Source organism: Silurus aristotelis (genome assembly GCF_946808225.1).
Source record: "Silurus aristotelis genome assembly, chromosome: 2".
Classification (NCBI taxonomy): domain Eukaryota; kingdom Metazoa; phylum Chordata; class Actinopteri; order Siluriformes; family Siluridae; genus Silurus; species Silurus aristotelis.
In genome coordinates, this window is record NC_139575.1 from 31,470,906 (window position 1) to 31,494,471 (window position 23,566).

The 23,566-nt window shown below is 36.3% G+C and overlaps 1 protein-coding gene across 1 annotated transcript in view; it reads right to left on the bottom strand.

Moving 5' to 3' along the window:
- Nucleotides 1–265: 265 nt before the first annotated feature.
- drc11 (dynein regulatory complex subunit 11) overlaps nt 266–23,566 on the bottom strand; it is a 51,011-nt gene continuing 27,710 nt past the window's right edge. The window contains exons 11-20 of the mRNA XM_083560961.1: nt 21,897–22,003; nt 19,717–19,815; nt 14,695–14,762; nt 9,596–9,678; nt 8,416–8,523; nt 5,417–5,616; nt 2,532–2,618; nt 2,073–2,250; nt 1,693–1,931; nt 266–743 (exon numbers count right to left, since the gene is read on the bottom strand). Of these exons, the coding sequence (XP_083417087.1) occupies nt 597–743; nt 1,693–1,931; nt 2,073–2,250; nt 2,532–2,618; nt 5,417–5,616; nt 8,416–8,523; nt 9,596–9,678; nt 14,695–14,762; nt 19,717–19,815; nt 21,897–22,003 (1,316 nt within the window). The 3' untranslated portion in view covers nt 266–596. The remainder of the gene's footprint in view (nt 744–1,692; nt 1,932–2,072; nt 2,251–2,531; nt 2,619–5,416; nt 5,617–8,415; nt 8,524–9,595; nt 9,679–14,694; nt 14,763–19,716; nt 19,816–21,896; nt 22,004–23,566) is intronic.

Consider the following 23,566-nt stretch of genomic DNA (forward strand, 5'->3'; position numbering starts at 1 on the left):
GGCTATAAAATCAGCTAATGGCAAAATGTGCTAATGATAAGCTTTTTTTCATTAACAAGCTAGCAAATTTGGACATTTACTCCCAATTATGTCCATGTCAGATCCAAGAGCTACAAAAGGATGTGGAAAAAGTAAATATGGGTGAATGCATGCACAAACCCTATATAGTAAAAAAGGAAACAAAAAGGGAGATTTTGTCCCTGTTTTGCTTCTGGTCTTTGTGACATTGAATTTAGCAATTAGAAAGGATCAGAATTAGAAAGGAAATATTCAATTCAAAAATGTATTTAAGTCATATTAAACTACAAACAGAAATAAACTAAACCAACAGTATCATTGTAAAGGAAATAATACAGCATTAAGAATAAGAAGGAAAGTCCGCTGCTGCCCTCCAGAGTCCAAATCAGGAAATGCAGTCTCCCACGTTCATTTTCAAGTGTCTTCAGGTTGTACATTGAAATACTAAATTAATAAATTACTACAGTAGTAAAATGTAAAACTATTGTAAAGAAGAAACTAAAGGCCTTAAATTAAGTGAAACAGTGTTGTTATCATAAACAACGACAAAACTACAACTACTCGAATAACTCGAAAATTCACTTCTTTTTCTTTTTCCCCTTTGCCTCTGCTGGCTTTTTTAATTCTTTTCCAGGTTTCTTTCCTTTTTTCAGCTCTGCCGCTTCTTGAAATGCCTTTCCTGCCCGTGCCCGTCGCTTGCCCAATGGAGTCTGACTGTACCAACCCTGCATACAACACAAGAATTATTACATTTATTTATTTTTACTGTTAATGTTAAAATAATTTTCCAGTACTGCAATTGAACGTAAAACCGAGAAATGAATATATGAATAATAATAAAAAATAAATGCAATTAAAATTTAAAATGTTTTTTTTTTATATATATATATATATAAAAAAATTAGAAAATAAAATCAGATAATAAATAAGTATAAAATATGAGATATATAAGATCAAATATAAAAAAATTAATTATCTCTCAACTGCCAGGCTTACACTGTGCTTATGCAATCTTCAAGTTGAGATAGAATCGACCACAACACAAACCAATGCAAATTTCATTATTTTAATAAAACAGCACATGGTGAAGTTTTATTCCTATTATACAACAGAAATATGCCAACAATTATTCTTGTTCTGCTTACTTAAAAAACAACAGATCATAATTGTATCCATTTATTGTTAATTTATTACTGGCTCATTCTCACCAGTCAATTCTTTATTTTTATTAACACAACTCTCTCCCTTTTTTGAACACTTTTTTTAAATTGCTTAACAACAAATTAAAGCTCTATACGTCCCTTTTTTACAAACATGAGCTCACAGATGCTCATAAGTGTCTAGTGACTACGCTGAGATCTCTGTACAACAGAATGAACGGGCTTCTCTTGTGTCACTTGGTAAACCCCCAGGTTTGGATGAACTGTGAAACATGTAGACGTTTCTATTACAGTTACCTTTGCCTTAATATAAACCAGTCTTTTGCCTTGCTGTCAGAACTAGTGGCAGAGATGCTGTATAGAAAAAAGAAATAATAAAAGAATAAAAGCTACCTGTGTAGGCAAACTGCTTCTGAATAAAAGCTTCTATCCTCGAATAGTTATCAACACTGACATTGTTGTATTTCATGAACCTTATAAAGGACTTGACTCAGATATTTAAATGGTTTCTGACCTTAAAGGCCTCTTCCTCCTCTTTGTAGACGGGGTTCTGTCTGGCAAGAGGAGGGATAAACTCCATCGCAGTGAGGGGTTTCTTAGTTTGCTGACTGAGGCGCTGAGAGGTCAGAACACTGCCCACAGCATGCAGGATGTGACCCTGAGTGTAGCCATCTGTGACTTTAGCCAAAGAGCTGAGGTCCAGAGAGGGGCTGAATCGAACACCTTGCACTCTAAGCAACTCTTTCCATAGATCTACACACACACACACACACACACACACACACACACACACACACACACACACACACACACACACAGTACATTCTGTTAGACATTACTCAGATACAGTAAAGCTGTTATGCTATAAAGTGATAGTCAGTTATACATTCATACTTATTCTTGAAGCATAGTCTGGTCTGGGAATTAGGATGATCTTCTTGTAAACTTTACACATTGCTTTGAGGTCTGCATCAAATGGTCTGCGAGACGTCCCCACCAGCAGCACACGATCCTCCGCTTTAATGGACTTTACCACTTTTGGCAGGTCTTTCTTTAGCCTTTTGGGCTCCATCTTCAACAGAAAGATGTAATGAAAGAAGTCGATGAATAGATGAATGGTAGAATCTGTGTGATGTATCATTTGATAGCCACAAGAGGGCAGTAAAACCTAATTCAATAATGCAGCGTTGCAAAATCTGATTGTTGACATGATTCTACAGTGGCTATAAAAGCTATCTCACTTCAATGAGACACCTGTTGTCAGTTGTTTTATTCAGTTATTGTGTGCAAGAATGTCTCTGCGGGTGTTTGTGTGCTTGAGAATTGAAAACACGGCCCAGTTGGCAGACAAACCTCTTTCTCTTGTTTTGGGACTTTTTTGTAGAATGTTTTCTCAGCGTCTCCGATCCAAATGACGGAGGGCTGCAGCTGGCGAGCCACCTGGCAAAACATGACAATAAACACGCATACATTGAACAACCCGGACACCCGGAGCAGAGATAACACCATCTTTAATCACCAACATTCTCACAATAACCATCGCTCAGTTATGACTTGAAAAACCTAGCACTGTATTCTGCTAAAAACTACACCACACATTAGATGTCTAGGTGTTTTTATTATATGTATGAGTGCTCTGTGTGTGTCTGTCTGTGTGTGTGTGTGTGTGTGTGTGTGTGTGTGTGTGTGTGTGTGTGTGTGTGGGTGCATTTTTGTGTGTATACAGATGCATCTGGAAGATAAGGCCTAAGTAAAGAGACAAGCAGCAGATGGGAAGGTGGTCCATGCTTTGCATAATGGCAGAGTAAGTAGGAAGTTGTGATAGGACACAATTCTACTCCCAGCATTCATTAGGAGAGCTGCTGAAAGAAATGTGTGCACACAATGCAAACAGGGCCTTAATGTGTTTATCTGCAAATCCAGCTCTATTTGACCTGAACTGCTCCAGGACCACAAAGCTTGTCTTTCTTCCTGCTTGTTCTCAACACAACCAGCAAACCCTCAAACTCTTCATAAAACAAAACATAACGGCTGCACATTTTACGAGCAAACAAGAAAAAAAGAGGTTAAACGGGGACAATATTCCCCCAGTTTTCAGTTCACGTCTGTTTATGTTTATATATGTTTGGGGAAATGTCAAACTTGAAGATGTCATGCACTGTATGTTTGCGGCTTCTGGGACACAGTAAGCAACCTGTCTGGATGTGCGTGCCACGATGAAACATGGAGGCGGGCGAGCATACGGAGCACACAAAGCCTGACTTCTTATTTCAATTTGATTTTGACTAGTTTTCTCAAAAACACGTGAGAATTTAGCAGTTGAAGAGGAAAAATAAAAACACATGTCTCTAATTAACACTAACTTCTTTTTTGGAGTTAGATAACAGATTTTACACAATCACAGCAACTTCATAGACTGCACATAAAATATGTATATACACTATATTGGCAAAAGTATTGGGTCACCTGGTGAATTTGCTCTTATAATTCCCTCCACTCTTCTGGGAAGATGTTTAGATTTTGGAGTGTGTTTATGGATATTTGTGTTCATCATCCACAAGGGTGTTACAAAAGGCAGGTACTGATGTAGGTGAGGAGACCTGGGGTGCAGTCAGCGTTCCAATTCGACCCAAGGTGTTTAGTAGGGATAAGATCAGAGCTCTTTAGCAGGCCACTCAAGATCGTCCTCTCCAAAGCATCTAAACCAGATCTTCAAGGAGCTCACTTTGTGCACAGGGGCATTGCCATGCTGGAACAGGTTTGGGTTTCCAAGTTCAAGTGAATGCAAAATTTTTTTTATAGCTCATCTAAAGACAATTGAGTGCCTCTAGCTTTGAGGTAACAGTTTGGAAAAGAACCACGTATAGCAGGAAACCTCAGGTGACCCAATACTTTTGGCAATATTGTGTTTAACAGGCAAGAAATCACATCTAGTGCACAGGAGACTTTGAAGTGGTGATGCCCACAACATCCATTTTTGCTGAATAACCTTGACAATAAGCAAAAGTAAAATTCTGTCACAGGCCACTGTATACAAACCAATGTACACTTTCTTCTAAACATAGTCTTTTAGTTGTGTTAGTTGTAAACACATTGTATGTCTTGTTTCAGTCCAGCAATGCTGTGAATCCTGATATGTTAATTGTGCAGTGTTGGCTTACTCTAAACAAGAAACAAATTCCTTTTATGCTCAGGCATACTTGGCTAATAAAGCTGATTCTGAATTCTTCCAAAAAAAATGGTCTGCAACCTTTTTGTAAGTTCAGACATCACCTAAATCTCAAATCTGATTCAATATTATTAATTTTCATAGAAGCAGCTCTGACATCAGTTCAAATCAAAGGTTTCTGATTAATTAGCTCATTCCACATAAACAGAGCCCCATAAAAAGCAGATCTAAAATGCATTTTCTCTTTTTTCATTAAAAAGTTGTTTGTATTTTATTTTATATTTATTTAACAATTATGGAAGGAGTCCAGTCCAGTATCAGAGCTTTGCAACAGTTAGAGGTAAAAGGTTTCTTATAAGTTTTGCACCATAGTCAAGCCTTTAAGCTTTTTGTATGTCAGATTAACTGAAGGAACAGCTACTGAAACAGGAACTTGTTTCACCGATATTCCATAACAATAAACTTAGCTTTAATATTTTGATAAACAGAAAATGGTAACCCATGACAGATGCTTGTGGTATAAAAGGAATAAAAGATTATGTAATTGCAGCTGTAATGCATATGACCATCATGTTATTAAACAGCATGCCCAATTGAGACCCATCCTCAATTGTACATACACAAAATGTAATATTAATTGATCCTGATATTTACATGATTATGAACGCTTATATGCTTATGCAGTGTTTGTATGTGTAAATTAACCCTCTGCATAAATACAGCATAGGTTTTACTGCTAGTAGGGCATCTGTTTATTATTATCTATATGCTTGCTCTTGTCTGCACAAAATGTTGTGTGACAGTAGAACAGTGCATGATTATTTAAAATTGATGTCACTTTGCGTTTATATCCAGAGGCAATTGGGTCTTGTTGGAGGTTTTATTTGGAGGGCATAAGAATTCTTAGCATGAATGTTTGTCATCTTGTAGGAATTGTCTGAATTGGGTTACAACATGGTGTTAAAAAATGCTACAGTTCAATTTCTACTCCTTGATTTTCATGTTGCTGTAAATTATCACTTCACCTAAAAAAGAAGAAGAAGAAAAAGCCAAAAAGTGGTCTCCTTACCTTCAAGACCATATGCAAAAGATACTGAAGGCCGCTCTTGCCCGGGTATTTGCCTGCCAGGTTGGCAGGGGAGAGGTTGAACAGATTGGCCCCAGTCTCGGTACACAGAGCATGGAGCAGCATCCTTTTACCCACACCTGATGGACCAGCCAGCAGCAATGAACGGATAAGGGGTCCTCTCTCATGTACACTCTGAGAGCCTGAAATGAGCACCACAGCATAGTCATTTAAACCATCATTCTGTCAAAGGTACTGTTCAATCAAATACACTAAATATGTATTTAAGAGAATAGTCACTGTTTATGTGAGTTACTATTATAAGAGACTATAAGCTATTGCTTAAATTTAGTATTAGCTCTCATTTTAGTGGCTTCTTAAGCATTTGCCAAAACCGTTATAACACACATAACAATAACATTTGCTTAAAGCAACAGAAAGTCAATCTTTATCTTGCTCATAATCCAAAAAATGAGGTGTCTATTGTATTAGAATACTTTTCCCCCTTTAAACATAAAGATATCGACATCCATTTTAACTTCTGCTCAATTAATGCTTGTTAAATTGGGTGGTGGGATATATTTTAAGATTAAGTAAATACTCTCAAAAATGTGTTAAAGATTTAATTTACAATAGTAATTGAACTTTCCTATATTAACCACAATGCTGAATGTTTCCTGAGACACCAATAGGATTAATTTCTACCTAAAGAAACCAATGCAGCAGCTCTTAAATCTTGAAGTTTGTCCAGGTTCCATAATTTGATCAGGTTTCTAAGCTTCAACTTTGAACATGTTAATACCAATGAATTTAACTCAATACCACCAGGCTTACCAACTAACTACTGTGAACAACTCTCAGCAGATTCTTGGGTTTAATTCTTACTTCAATATTAGCTGTTTTTACTGCTCCTATGTAGAAAATGGTGAATGATTTAAAAAAAAAGGTCTTGCTCGATAACTTTTAAGAAATACCACTGAAACCTGTACAATATCAGCTTTAAGTTCAGTAATGTTGTTAACATTTTCCCTTATATTTATGTAGATGCAGTATATGCCGGCACAGCCCTCAACCACTCCCTTCTCAAAGGAATAACCAGAATAAACAAATTAGCACCAACCATCTAAGCACCTTGCAAATATTTTAAAATAAACCTATTGGGTCGAGTTTATCTTTAACACCAGTGCAAGGCTGAAACTGAATAGCATCTGGCAGCTAATCCAGTTCTAAACTGTTTGGTTTATTCTCTAACAACTTTCATTTAACTGCTTTGAAAGCCGTAAGGTTGCACAACGTGACATTTGAAAACATTGAGCTTTTATGGTAAACCAGAGGTGTGCAATTATTATAATCTCTGTGAAAAACATCAGTTCGCAGGTTCTCATGTGATTTCAGATCATCAGTGTAAGTATCAAAAACCAAGCTGAGAAAATCTTGCAGAGTAAAATGTAGAATGGAGCAGCATTCCTGTGCAGCAGGAGGCGATATAAACAGCAAATTTGCCTCAGCGGGAGACGTGTGTGAGCGCATGTATGTGTCTGACTGGATATATACTTCCCTATAGAAAGAATTAGAAACCAGTTAACGCATTGCACTTTTTCATTTTTCCCTGTAACCCTGTAAACTGATCAATGATCATTGTGTCAGAAGGGAAGTTCTTTAGCAAATGTGGAAACTTTATAAATACACAATCTAAACAAAAACAAGTGAAGTCTAGGCTATTATCTTCATTAATATGTTTCAGTTCCATTGTATTCTAGCCTGCTATGTTTAATATTTACCCTTATCCATTTTCACAAATCCTAACCTAGTTGAGTTCAGTTTATTTTACACTACAAATGGCAGATGTTTCCTCAACTCATCTTTGTGTGGGAATGCAGTGGCAGGGATTGACAAACACAACTACAGCTGAGCAATTGAAACAAATGGAGTAAGCTTTTTTGCATCACCCGTGAAAAGGCCCAAACAAAGAACTAATGGCAGAGTAAACGGTAAACTGTAATAGTACTTCTGTACAGGCCTCAATCCAAACAGTCTATGAGCAGGAAGAGTGATCATAAACATGTGCTAAATTGTTGGTATGTGATTTGCTTCACTGTGGAACACACCATGGAAAGGTTTGTGACATGGGAACAGTGCGGAAAAGTCTCCAATTCATCATTTCCTCTTCAAATTTTCCACTATCCTGGTGTTTCTGGATAAATATTTCCCAACTCTGATCTGTAAAGATTATCCAAACCTCACTGCTATTTCTTCTGCTTCTTCTCACTTCCTGCCTGTTTTCTTTTTCCCCTGGCAGAGAGGTGATGAAATGTCCTGGGGGTCTCCATCACTCTCCTTTGCTGAGGCCTGATCACAGGCCACACACCCTCCAGTGTATGATTATTTTTAAGCTGCTGACTGATCTCTCATTGTTTTAGTGCTGTAGAAGCTGTTTGTGTGGTAACCCAGAGCTATCTGGGACTCTTGGCTCCTGAGCGTTGTTAGGGGTTATAGCGCACCGGGACTCTAAACAAGTGTGCGGGTGTGAAAGGTCTTCTGACGGGTTATTAAAACGGGGGATGGAAGAGTGAAAGGGCAGTGGGAGAGGATGGTGTGATACCAGACACCGGTGCGCTCGTCTCTAATTGCTTGCTCACTGTAGAGAAAGTGACAAAAGAGGCTGGGCAGCGCAATAAGCCACAATAGGGTCAGATACAGTTCAGAAGGGCATGCACTGTATGACACGCAACACAAATGCACACAAGGCTTCAACAGTAACTCTCCTAAAAAATTCATGGGAGCCACTCCAGTTCCCAGGGTGTTCATTAGCGTCCCCTTGGACATTTTTCTACACACAATAGATCCAATCAATCATCTTGTGTCACTCTGAAGTTGTGCAATACAAAACCACTATCATTTTGGCCTTATACTTTTGCTAATGGTTCTATATTTGACTAAATTTATTCCTATTTCCAGAGCATCCTGGGACAGAGTAAGCAGACATGGGAACACTTACTCACCCAGAGGCAGCACACCATAGAGAGCAATGAGCTGTCTGACGTCTGAGAGGGATGGCATGGGCTCAATATCTGCCTGCCTTAGGCTCGTACCCAGGTAACTGTATTCCCCTGGGGAGACAAATATAACATTTATAAAAGCAGGATTAAAACAGAAGCACTTGGAGCATATAAAACGTGCCTGATGTCAGTGACTAATATTAAAAGTCTGTTAATTGTACACCACAACAGCATGTGCGCCGACTTTTACAGATATGAGCAATTGCACTCACCTGGACTAAGAAACAGACATATAGAGGAGACAAAGAGGGGGCATTGACTCAGTTATTTTTTATAACATCAAGATAAACAGATAAAGGTGAATCTCTGGCTGTTTGCCTGCATAACATAATGTTGCTGTAGCAACATTGCTTACTCCACCAAACAGCATAAAAATAGCATATTTTACATGTCAGAACTGATGCGTGTTTTATTCACAGCACCACACCCAGGACTGGAAACAGTTCAAACATGAAACTTCAATGTAAAGGCACATTTGGTCACATATTTTCTTTTTACGGCTAGCTAATAAGCTGTTCAATAGCATCTGGAAATACGTTACAAATACCAAAAAACGGCATTCATTTGAATTCTTGAAATATATTTCATCGACCTGGAAGAGACAATGCGTGTGTGCATGTGTATTACTACTGACAGCACGTAATCAAGACCAACTGAGGAAGCAAGAAGCTAAAATAGCTCTCCTGTTAACTTCTGTTATACATTTCCTGGGTAGAGTATTGACCAGGCATATGGAAATTATTGACTCATCTGCCACAATGAGGAAGAGAAAATACTCAGGCTAAGTATGTCATGCTGGGATACACACGTACGCACACAGATTATGATTCAGTCTTTGGTGGTGTATAGCTTCAGATGTTACTGTGAAATTCAGAGCTCTTGATCTGTCTTTTCTGAGGCCTGATTTACAGATTGAAATGTTTAAAGAAGTGGGCAAAAGTTTAGCATTGAGCAAAATAGACCTTATGGAATTAAATACACACTTGGCAAACTATAGCCATATTGGACACTCAGTGTACACTTCAAAAGCAAATCAGGTTTGAACCATTCCCAGAAAAGATTGAACATATATCATATATATAACCTGGAAAGATAGACATGAGTGTTTGTGACTCCGTAATACCGAGGTAATCACGTAGATTTACGGCCTTCGGCTGAATCAGAATGCCTTCCAGAACGAGCTCTTCGTATATTGATTCAACAGTCCTACAGAGACAGGGATGGAGAGAGAGAGAGAGATGGAAAAATAGAAAACAACAGCAAAGGAAAAGTTAAGTGAAAAGCAGATGAATCACTCACATAGCATCTGAAATATCAGCTATTACACAATCCACCCATCCAAGACCAGATTTTACTACATCTGAAGCTATGCCTTGCTTTTCAACGTCACAGTCATTTTACTGCTAAATCTACCAGGCTTTAATTGGACATTTCACAGACAGTAACCTGACCGAATTCCAGATTCAGACCTCTAATATATAGGCTGAGGGCAAACTGAAAGGTAACTGAGCCAAGATTTATCCTCCTCTGGACAGCACCAGAACCATCAGATTGATCAGAGTATGAGGCTTAACCTCATGGTAAGACTTTGTTCTTTACACATGATCTACAACATATATATATATATATATATATATATATATATATATATATATATATATATATATATATATATATATATATATATATATATATATATATATATAGTGAGGAAAATAAGTATTTGAACACCCTGCTATTTTGCAAGTTCTCCCACTCTTAGAAATCATGGAGGGGTCTGAAATTGTCATCGTAGGTGCATGTCCACTGTGAGAGACAAAATCTAAAAAAAAAAAAATCCAGAAATCACAATGTATGATTTTTTAACTATTTATTTGTATGACACAGCTGCAAATAAGTATTTGAACACCTTAGAAAGTCAATGTTAATATTTGGTACAGTAGCCTTTGTTTGCATTTACAGAGGTCAAACGTTTCCTGTAGTTTTTCACCAGGTTTGCACACACTGCAGGAGGGATTTTGGCCCACTCCTCCACACAGATCTTCTCTAGATCAGTCAGGTTTCTGGCCTGTCGCTGAGAAACACTGAGTTTGAGCTCCCTCCAAAGATTCTCTATTGGGTTTAGGTCTGGAGACTGGCTAGGCCACGCCTGAACCTTGATATGCTTCTTACAGAGACACTCCTTGGTTATCCTGGCTGTGTGCTTCGGGTCATTGTCATGTTGGAAGACCCAGCCTTGACCCATCTTCAATGCTCTAACTAAGGGAAGGAGGTTGTTCCCCAAAATCTCGCAATACATGGCCCCGGTCATCCTCTCCTTAATACAGTGCAGTTGCTCTGTCTCATGTGCAGAAAAACACCCCCAAAGCATGATGCTACCACCCCCATGCTTCACAGTAGGGATGGTGTTCTTGGGATGGTACTCATCAATCTTTTTCCTCCAAACACGTTTAGTGGAATTATGACCCAAAAGTTCTATTTTGGTCTCATCTGACCACATGACTTTCTCCCATGACTCCTCTGGATCATCCAAATGGTCATTGGCAAACTTAAGACGTGCCTGGACATGTGCTGGTTTAAGCAGGGGAACCTTCCGTGCCATGCATGATTTCAAACCATGACGTGCAGCTAACGACCTCAAACAGGTGCATCTAATTTAGGATAATAAATGTAGTGAAGGTGGACATTTTAAAGGCAGACTAACAGGTCTTTATGGGTCAGAATTCTAGCTGATAGACAGGTGTTCAAATACTTATTTGCAGCTGTATCATACAAATAAATAGTTAAAAAATTATACATTGTCTCTCACAGTGGACATACACCTACGATGACAATTTCAGACCCCTCCATGATTTCTAAGTGGGAGAACTTGCAAAATAGCAGGGTGTTTAATTACTTATTTTCCTCACTGTGTGTATATATATATATATATATATATATATATATATATATATATATATATATATATATATATATATATGTTGTATGGCCAAATGTTTGTGGACACCTGGCCATTTTTGCTAATATTTTCAAAAATTTTAAAGATTTTTCCCTAAACTGTTGCCAGAAAGTTTGAATCACACAGTTATATAAGATGTTTTTTTCATATGCTGTAACATTTTTTCTTTCCTGGAATAAAAAAAGGCCTAAAAATGCCAAGGCTGGTATGAAAGAACTCAGGTGGCCTGAACAGATCCCCAAACCTATTGCACACCTTATGCCTCCTCACCCTGCATCATCACTGCTTAACCTTACTAATGCTCTTTTGGTTTAATGGGCGAATCCTCACCAAAATGTAATTAAAGGATTTACTAAAAGAATAATAACAGCAGGATTAGTAGATAAAGTGATTCCAATCAAACAGTCGAGAAAAAATATTATACTTGACCATTTATTTATTAAAAAAAAGTTATCCAATATTAGATATCTGTGAGTGGCAAAAATATGTGAGCTTTGAGGATAAGCAGTTAAATGAAGGTCAAATTAGAGTCCATCTGTTTACAATCAATGGGATGACAATTAGTTGATCATTTAATTGTCACCACACGTGTTTGTGGAAATGTATCATGGTAGGGGGAGATTACTGAGGACCTCAAAAAAAGCGTTGTGTTGCTCAACCTAGAAAAGAATACGAAACCATCTCTAACAAGTTTGCACTCCACAGTCAGACAGATTGTGTACAAATGGTGGAAATTTAAGACTTTTGCCACCCTCCTCAGGAGTGGACAACCAACAAAGATCACTCCAGAAGTAAGATGTGCAACAGTCCACAAGGTCACAAAGAAAACCAAATTTACTCCTAAGCAACAAAATGCCTCTATCTATTAGGTGGCTAATGTTAATGTTCATGAATACGCCATCAAGAAAACCCCAAACATTCTTGTTGTGCATGGCAAAGTTGAAAGGAGAAAGCCACCACTCTCCAAATAGAACATGGCTGAGGACTGTTGAAAAATGTGTTGAGGATTGATCAGACCAAAATATAACCTTTTGGTTTAAAAATGTTATGTTTGGAGGAATATAACCACTGCATTCCAGTATAAGAACCTCATCCCCTCTGTAAAATATGATGGTGGTAGTATTATGCTTTGGGCCTGTTTTGCTGTTTTTGTGCCAGGATGGTTTGCCATAATTGATGGAACAATGAATTCATAATTAAACCAGCAAATTGTAAAGAAAAATATAAGGACAATTCTCACTGAATTGAATCTTAAATGAAAATAGGTCATGCAGCAACTCAACAACTCCAAGCTTAGAAGTCATTTTGCTAAATAATGGTTAAAGAGAAACCTAGTTAATGTTTTGGAGTCAAAGTCCTGACTTTAATGCAAGAGGACCTGGAGCAAGCAGTTCATATAAGGAAACCAATCAGTATTCCAGAGTTGCAGGTGTTCTGTACTGAGGAATGAGCTAAACTTCTTTCAAGCCATTGTGCAGAACTGATCAACAGTTACATTAAACATGCAGTTTACTTGTAGTTATTGTTGCACAAGAAGGTCACACCAGATTCTGAAAGCAAAGCTTAACATTACCCACTTACCAAAAAGTAATATTTTCTTAATAAATAAACAAACAAGTATAATTTTGTGTTAGTTTTTAATTTAGTTCACATTGTCTATTTTTAGGACACAATTAGATTCTCATAGAATGACCACTGAATTTCTTACTAATTTCTGTGAATTGAACAAACCCAGAAACTAAAGAAAATCTGTATTATTATCTGTATTATTAGGTGGCTATAGTTATTAGCTAATGACAACAGTTACTTTATTTTCCAAGGACATTGCTGATTTGAAATATTTTTTTTCAGTGTTATTTTATAAAAATGTGCCACATTACAATATCTACAATAACACTTAAGCCACTGACAGGTAAAATGAAAAGCACTGATAATCTCATTGCAATACCACCGGTCAAAGGGTTGGATATATTTGTAGCAAGTGGTGGAAGTAGGACATATAAGGCAAGCATATAGTGACTTTTGGTGAAACTGTGATAGCTAACGTATGCGTCTAATGGCAGAACTTGTGGATGTTCCCATTATGCAGTGAATAGTAGCAAATAAAACTGGTCTGGGAAGGGGGAACTGGCAACTCAAGAGCTGTGTAGATGCAGATAAGTCAGGGGGCCCATACTGACCCATGTCCACCAGCTTTGAAGAAACATGCCTGGTCTGATAATTCACTTTTTTTTTTTTAATTAGGGAAGCAATAGCAATTGTTGTGACAGACACAAGTTATGGACTTGGTCTCTAAAATTCCCAAATCTGTAGTATCTATGGAATGTGCTGAAAAAATAAATCTGATCAATGCAGGCTCCACCTCACAACTCATAGGATTTAAAGGATCTGTTGCTAACTTCTTGGTGCAAGATTTTTTTGTTAGGGCTGAACAGTGTGTGTAACAGTGTGTTTTTTGCAAAACCTATTTTTTTTATTGTTTTTAAGAGGCACTTATTACCACTCATTACTTTGCTAGTTTGATATTTATTATACGGGTTCCAAATGAAACACTCCTCGCAAGGGTTTAACAAAGAAGTTGAGTCCTCGTGTTGTGCAGCAGGTGCAGAAGCTGGCTTCAAAAAACAGACGCATGAGTGCTTTCCGCAATCTACTCTATCTATCTATCTATCTATCTATCTATCTATCTATCTATCTATCTATCTATCTATCTATCTATCTATCTATCTATCTATCTATCTATCTATCTATCTATCTATCTATCTATCTGTCTGTCTGTCTGTCTGTCTGTCTGTCTGTCTGTCTGTCTGTCTGTCTGTCTGTCTGTCTGTCTGTCTGTCTGTCTGTGTGTGTAGGTGTGTACTGGCGTGTGTGTTTTTTATACAAGTACAAACATATGGTATTCCTCCTTCCTACTGCTTTTATTGTTATCTACACAACTATTTCTCAAACGTTATTAAAAGATTAACTGTCTGACCTATTACAGATGTATGGAAAATTCTGAAAAGATGTTAGAAACTTTATAGAAAAGCTAGAGATAAAAAAAAATGTGTAAGCTGTTTAAGTATAACAGATTTAAAGTTTACTGTAAGAACAATTTATACGCCTGACCGCATAAAACACTAAACTTTTTTCAAGTCTCAAAACACCCTGTGATCATGCCTTTGGGTGGGTTTTTTAAAGCCATATAAAATTCATAATGCCTATAAACATGCGTTTCTTCCTATATATATATATTTGTTTTAAAGATTTTTTTTACCAACCTGTCTGCTGTAAGGTCTTTCTCTTTCTTCTTCTTCTTCTTTCCTCCCTTTTTGGCTTTCTTTTTCTTCTAAATTTAAGAAACAACATATATAAACAAGTCAAACCAAAGCAATGGCAGTCAATCAGATGTCAATTTATAATCCAGTCAGAGCTTTTGAAAATGTAAAATCTGTTAGTGTGCTGACTGAACCAGGAACACAAATGCATTGTTGCAAACCAATGTTTGTAAAAATGACACTTGACAAAACATCTTGCCCGTGGTGAGCGATGTACTCGTGCAAATGCATATAAACACAGTCTCCATGTTTCCCTGATAGGAGCCGGTTGGCCATATATGACCCTGTTTGTTTATTGCTCTGATTAGTAAGGCACTAACTTCAGGCTTGATTGTGGTCCTTGGAAGACTGAAGCCCTGGTCTAGAAGAAATTTCACTGGAATATTCACTGAATGTGTGACTCATTTTAAACTTGGTGAATTTGGTGCGGCTCAGTACACTATGCTGCCAATAGTGCCTGCACTTTAGGGAGGTTGTGAGGATAGTAAAAGTTATTTAAAAGTACAAAATACAACACTCACTGTTTTTTACTTCCTAAGATAAAAAAAAAATAAAAAATAGCAGTCAGTGTGGAGTAGACTAGTGGTTAGGATGTTTGTCTTTTGAATGGAAAGTCATGAGTTTAAATCCCATCACTGTTGTACAGTATATGAGGTAATTGTATTTCACTCAGCAAAAGGGTCTGACTGCTTTATTGATTATGAATATGCTTTGGAAATCTGAATAGTTATAACTTTTATGACTAATTCTGTTTGTACGCTTTACGCAAGGAATAAAAGACAATTTGGCATGCTTTTTTATGAATATATTTAATCACTCAGTGGCGTCATATGGCATCCTCAACTGTTTTTTTCTCATATACCACAGCCATTTTGCTATTAACATTTTATGCGTTCAAGAATGACACAAAATACATTTTTTAGCCATTTATAGTTACTGTGTGTTGTGGAACAACTTCAAAGAAAATCTGTACTTTTGAACAACTGTGGTCTAAGAGCAAACATCCTAACCCTTTAAATCATTATAAACTAAAAAAAACAAGTGAGCAGCCCCAATTTTTTTCTAATGCTTGCCATGTGGCTGTAGTACTGGTCCATTCCAATATGAAAGAAAAAATATTTTGTACAATGTCAGCCAAGACTGTGTGTGTACTCAGGTCAAAGAAAGGTCAATTTAAACCCAAGAACAGAGTGTATTTTTCAAAAACACAGAAATCTCGTATGTCATCTTTTGGCTGTTTTTGTCAGTCAGAAAAAAAGGAAGGGGTGGGAGGGTATTATTCTGTGGTGAGAAACTGAACGTGTAATCTCTATCACACACTTAAGATGTCAACACTATTTGGTAAGCCTGACTGAGTTGCCTGTTCATAGTGTGCAAGATGTAAACATCAGTGATCATAATTTGATTTTACAACACTTAACACATGTCCTCATGGCTTTTTTTTATATGTTTCTTTTGGCATGTTATTCTTAATCTGTTCTTTATCTGATTTAAATTTAGGTCGACACTTTCACCAAGAAAAATTCTTTCAACCAAACTGGTTTATTTCCTGGTTAGGAATAAATTTCACAGACCCACTGAGCACAGGCTTGTTTTATGAATATAATGCAGATATTTTGCTTCTATCTTGGTTTTCTTTGCTTCTTATTTGTTGAATATAAACATACAGACGGGACAAACAAATGACATATCCTGGCTATCAACTGCTTCATTCCTAGCTGCCCAGAGCACAAGCTAGTTCAGTAGAGTGTTGATATAGCTGTCATCAACATTGCCTTTTTAATGCCGACAGCAGAACAGAGAGGAAAAAATCCTTTTTCCTATTTTAAAAGAATACAACTTTTTATTCGATACACTATACATACAAAAGTATTGGGGGATACCAAGCCACATGTGTTTTTTCTACATATATAGATTGTCTTTGGATTAAAATTTCCCTTCACTCCATGAACATATGGTATACATGGGTTAAAGTGTAATATCTTGCCTGTTTTAGAGATCTGACATCAACCCTTTTAACACCTTTGGGATGAATTTATGACTTTACTAACGTTTTTGAGGGCTGAATGAGCACAAATATGCAGCTCACTCCAAATCAAGTGAAACATTTTCCAAGAAGAGTGGAGAATATTATAATAGTAAATGGGGGCTAAATGTCAGTGGTGGACAAACCATATACATAAGTTAAAGTAGAGATACCGTAGGTAAAATATTACTCCAGTAAAAGTAAAAGCGCTCTCTTTAAACTTTCACTTGAGTACATATACAAAACTATCGGCCTTCAAATGTACTTAAGTACCCACAGTACTTAAGTAAAAATATTATGGGCCCAAAACCATCTTTTTATCTTGCACAAATAAGGCCAAAGGTGTTATGGAATGTTTGAGTCAGGAGTTTCTTTTATCATTTATTACACTCAAAATGTTATACTTGCTTTCAAACTGATTCTGTACTGTATGTTTGTGCTCAGTAGATACAAACAAAGCGTGTACTTCACCCTGACTGGTGGCTTGCTGCCTGCTTAAAAAATTAAGTTTTTATCCGCTCATGAATAAAAATGATAATTTCACAAAATGTAGTTAAGTAAAAAGTACGATATTTGACTTTGAAATGTAGTGAAGTAAAAGTCTCCCCAAATGGAAATATTTAATTGAAGTACATGCAAAAGCTACTTTAGTACAGTAACGAATTACATTTACTTCATTACTGACCACCAGTATTAAATGTGAAACTGGATATTCAAAAAGCACATACAAAAACTGTGTCCACAAGTTGGTGGGTATATTTCTTTAAACATAATACTCTCCAGTTGGTTCATATACTGTATTTCTTTATGGCTAAAAGCTTTTAAATACTTTCATGTGCTGCTCTTTTTCAAGCCCTGCCAACTGCAGAACCGCCTCCACATACACTCGCACAGTCCTGCTATTTGTAGAATCTATTTTTCTAGGCATATTAATTATGCCGAACAAACTCTGGACACTCTGATTCAGGAAGGGCTGTAAAAGAAGTGATTACACCAAGCAAAATATTTGACAGAGCACAGTTATATAACTCGAATGCTCATAAACACAACACTCTTTCAGCTCACATTTAACACATCATCAGGCAAAAATGAAGATGCTAGCCAGACTCAAATTATGTTTTTTTACGACCACATCTCCTGGTGAAAGCCAAATAATTTTTTTGTCAAGGTTGGAAGCAAGATGCTTAATCACCACTGACATTATCAGGAAAGGATAAAGACCACAGCTACATAAAGTCATTCCTCTCAGAGACTTTAGTACTTGTTTTTTTTATCATAAATGTCGGCATTTATAAATGTAGTTTTCGTGTCATAGTTTGGATTTGAACAGTATGAAGCTGTAGGTTTCTGGGCAAGCAAATACGGAACTGAAAAGAACACTGGAACCTTTTACGTGCTTGGTATCGTAGGTGAAGGATTTACGATTTGTTTAATTCTAAAAATGGTATTCTTGCTATTATTATATCCATCCAGAGTTTTATTTTTGATATTTTTTAACTGACAAAACATTAAATCTAAGTTAATTATTTTATAGGACTACTTATTATTGAGTTATTGAGCGTTGGATCAAAACCACTAATTAAAATGACCAGTAATATACTGTCAATATATAATAATAATATAAATAAATAATATATACAAACTATATATAGTAAAATAAAAAGTATAAAATATAATAATAATAATAATAATAATAATAATAATAATAATAATGTGAAAATTTCTCCCAGTGTAAGGAAAAAAACTCCCTGCCTATGCATCATAGACCTTATTGGGAATATCACTGCTTTAAGCATCTTGACCTTGGCAGAAAAAAAGCCATGATTTTAAACATAACCTTCTAGATATATTACCTACAGAAAAACAAGGCTTCAGAAGAAGACAAAGTTAGACACTACTAAAATGAATCAAAGTTTAATTCATCCCATAAATATAAACAGATTTGTACTCATGGATCAGAGCAAAATCTGTCTCCATGTGTCAAAAGATTAATATCCATCCCTATACATACACACATTCCACATGTGAGCCAAAAAGTGAAAGGCTGATTTGTCTGTCAGAAATGTCGAGCGGTTAAAATAGCACTGGGTCAACGTGCCAAGTATGTTTTTGAAATGTTCACTTGTGCAGGCATGCTGTAAGTGCTTATGCGGATACACAGTGTTTGGAAGAAGAAACAACAAAATTTACTTTGGGAAACTCAGAAATGCACTTGGCTTGTGTATGTATATATATATGGAAAAAAGGACGTGCACAACATATGTCATGTGCTTGTGCATGCATGCATAGATAAGCACAGTAATTGCAAATCCGGAGTAAGTTTTAAATGCGAATGCTTTAGTGAGCATTCCTTTTTGGATGTTTACTATGGCGTGCAATTGTTTAGGAAGAAACAGCAACTTCAACATCCTGCTTCATTTCCACCAACACAACTCACATCTGGCTCTGCCTGATGTATGCATGGCGTATATGTGTGTCTGTGTCTGTTTGTGTGTGTGTGTGTGTGTGTGTGTGTGTGTGTGTGTGTGTGTGTGTGTGTGTGTGTGCGCGCGTGTGTGTGTGTGTGTATATATGCATGTGCAATTGGTGGTGGGAAAGCAGTCCAATCAAAACACAAACTGACAAGGGCAAGACTACGTCTATCTGCCTTTGTGTTCTTCTAACATTCCAAGCGATCAGTGTTGTGTGTGACTCACAACTGGCTCTTATCATTACAACAGCAATAAGCCTGTTAAATTCTGTATGCATTCACACTGCACGCTGTGCGGGGAAGCACTACAGATAAAACCCAGCAAAGAACATGAAACACACCAGTTCCTATCAGCAAGGAGTCCGATGTCTGCACACTGTCACTGCATTATGCACACTACAAAGAGTTTTTTGAAACAGCCCTTATCTTACATGAATCTATGTGAAAGCAGTGCACTGGGCTCCATCACCTTTTTATTAGCCTTCTTCCCTTTTTTCTTCTTTATGCCCTTGTCCCGGTCCACCACCAGTTTGAGATTCTTCAGCTCCTGCCTCATCAGCTCATCTACCTGTGGGAAAAGCAAAAATCGCTTAAGTTAATCCTAATCAAAAAGTGGACTATTTTATGTTGTAACGGATTTTTTTTCTATTTAAGATATTATGGTTTTATGTTTTATATGCAATATTTTTTACATACACCACTACTTAAATTCTGGTGTATGTAAATTCTACTTATATTATGTGAATTCTGTTTTTTATTCTATTTCTATGTACCAGACAATTGATTTAAGCATTTTACTGCAAAGTGCATTACCAAGAACTATTTACACATCATTAGTTAATATACAGAAATTCATACCAAATATTATTGAAATAATAGATTTTTTCCATCATATTACTGAGTTGTTAAACTGTTCATTCTATAACTAGTTTGACTCAGGTTGTACTCTCGACTGCAGGGACTATCATATGTCTTACAAATTTACACAGCAACATGCATATTGAATGCTCTACAACACTGATTAAAGAAAAAAATGCACGTAATTGTGGTTTTTTTTATTGCTTTCTATAAGGATTTGTTTATTCAAGGTTTTTGGAATCAGCCTCCAGTGTCAACACATTCAGCAATAATATAGCTGTCAAAGATATAGCTTCCTCGACAGGAAAACATAAAGAAAGGACTTTGTCATTTGCAGAAACATTATTTTCTGGCACAGAAAAGTTTTCATGATGCAGGGATTTTTCGCTTTCTCTGTAAAAAAAACCCCAAAATGTGTTTTTCTTGTTTTTGGCAAGTTTTATAGTAGTAACAACAATATGCATATACTTTATGAAAAGGTTTTTGTGGGCACCTGATCATAAGTTCCTATGTGCTTTTTAAACATGCCCTTAAACATGTAGTCTCTATTTGCTGTTTTAATAACCTCCATTCTTCTGGGAAGATGCTCTACTTGATTCTGCAATGTGGTTGTAAGATTTGTGCTCAGTCAACGACAAAAGTGTTAACAAAGTCAGATATAAATGTAGGGTGAGGATGCCTGGGGTGCAGGTATCTAGGTATCTATCTATATATGGATCTATCCCAGGGGTGTACAATAGAGTTAAGGTCAGAACTCTGTAGTCAGCCAGTAATGACTATCCACTTTAACTCATGTAAACCATATCTTCATGGAGCTGGCTTTGTGCACAGGGGCATTGTTATGCTGGAACAGGTTTGGGTCTTTTAGTTTAAGTTAAGTCAATATTTGATGCTGCATCCGAAGACATTCTATAAATATGTGTGCCTCCAACGTTGTGGAGTCTGGGGAAGAAGCACATATGAGGAGATATGTCACTTTTGTCCATATCTTTTATCTTTGTTGATTAATTTTTTCTTTTTGTTTTTTTGTTTTTTTTGCTTAGTTACTATTGACAAAGTCTGAATATTGTGTTCATACTTCATAAAAAAACTGTAGCCTGCACAGTTAACACTATGTGCATAACGTATTTCTAGTCACTGGATGTGGCCATTGTCGTTAGTGAAGGAACTGCATCATACAATTCAGCATTTCTTTTTAAAAAAAAAAAAAATAAATAAAAATAAAAAAAAAAGCAATAATATATTTCCATTGTGTTCAGTACATATTGTATTATAGTAAAAATGTGCACCTTTTTATTACATATTAGAATTGGTAAAGGATGGCACTTTAACAAAAAAATTGTGGTTTCCCCAGTTGTTTTTAAACTCATCAGTTTTTACAGTTGAGAAATTAGACACTAAAATGAACTCTTTAGGTATTTATGCTAATTATCCAATTACTCTGCATTGCACATGGTGCTCCTGTTCCAAAATTAAAACCCAAACAGTTCGTGCCCGGCTTAAAACTCGTCTACACCACATTACTACATAATTTCTGTCTTCAACCACTAAAGGTTAACACACCTTTAGAAATGAAGTATTATAATAGAATTTGGAAAGAAAATCATACACAAATCAGTCTGAGAGCTAAATTAGCTTGTTTGTAGCTTTTGGATTGAATGTAAATATTGTATTTGAGGTTTGATAAATGTATATGATAATTTTAGTTTTTCTTATATATTGGTGTGGGTGTGTGTATAAATGCATTTTTCTGAACTAGGGTGTATTATGAAGTCTTAGCAGAGCTCTTACCTGAACTCTGATCTCCACTTCCACCTCCATTCTCTTCTCCACTCGCACCAGCTCCGGGTCAAAATGCTGGTTAAAGTTCTGGCTTTCGTCTCGTGCCTGCCAAACCTCTGCGCCACAACATATACATCACACACAGACACACACAAACACACACACACACACACACACACAAATAAAACACTCAATACGCTACAGGGAATAAGAAAATGCTGCAGAAGATGAAACATAAAACTGTACAATAACAATAGAAAAAACAACCATAAACTATTATATGAATTACTATGTACTTAATTATATGAACAATGAATGTATTTGTTTGTTATTAGTACATGCCTTCACTTATCATTAGTTCATATTATACTTTATACATTACACAAGTATTAATTCAAGTATTAACGCATGATTATTTACGAATTGTAAAACATAACTGACAAAACAAACTAACTGAATGACAAAACCAAACATATTCATATTCATTCATCAACACAACATCAACACATTTACACCATTTAGAGAAACAACAAATGAACAAAATAAAGTTTTTAAGTATCAGAGTACCACTGGACAGTCCCATACATTTTTTGCAATGTTTCTGATGGGAAGCTGATCGTTGAACCTCTAACAGAGGAAACACAGGTGCAGCTGACCGGGTGAGAATGTTGAAGATGATTGTCCTGAGTTTCGTACTCTCATGCGCCATATCCTGACAGGAAGTCCATTTCCGTGCACTTCCTGTTCCAGGATAGGACAGGGTGCCAGGCAGATATGGGCAGGGACTGAGTGACTCAGAGGACATTTGAAATTTAGGATTTTTATGGGGCGTTAGTTTACTGACAATTTACTGAAAAATACGTGATGGGAAAAATAATAATGGCTTGGTGGAAGTTTAGTTGGAATACAAATGAAACAAGTTGGTTTCTGTTATCACTTTCATTACAACAGCTAGCAACAGATGTTCTTTTTCCTGAAGTTAACATGAGATAAACCTCTGTACTGAAGACTTTGCTGTGTAAGTTACATATTTAGCACAACGCTGTTGAATTCTTGAATCTGATTTGGCGAACGGTGTGGATGGTAGTGTTGTGCACACCTTGAAGTGCAGGCTCTAATTTAAATCACACATAAATGAATGCACTCATTTTAATCTGTGTTATAGAAAATATAATCAATAATAAACTCACTAATTTATTAATAGCTTTGTGCTATAAAACTCAACTGACTGCCAAGGAAACTGTTGCAAACATTATCATATTGGTAAAGTGTAATTCACTCATGCACTGACTAAAGCTTTTCCAGACAGGAGTTTTTGAGTGACAATTAAATTATTGAGACTATTGAATAAAATGTAATTAATCCTTATTTAATGTATTACTGAACTAGCTGTTTGTGTTATCAAATGGCTCAATGATGTTACTTATCATCATTCATGTTTTTTCTTTTATCGTGGTAACTATATCTGAGCTCCATTCTTCATTATTAGAAAAATGTGTCTATCTATAAGCGTCTTTAAGCTGTTTTTTTTCAGTTCTTTGTAATAGTTATCCAATCTCCCCAAAAAACGCATTACAATTTAGACCAATTCAGTTTCAACTATATTTAAAGCTACCCACTCTAAATTCACATTTTATCTTTAGTTTAGTAATACAAATCATTTGCATACATTTGCATCA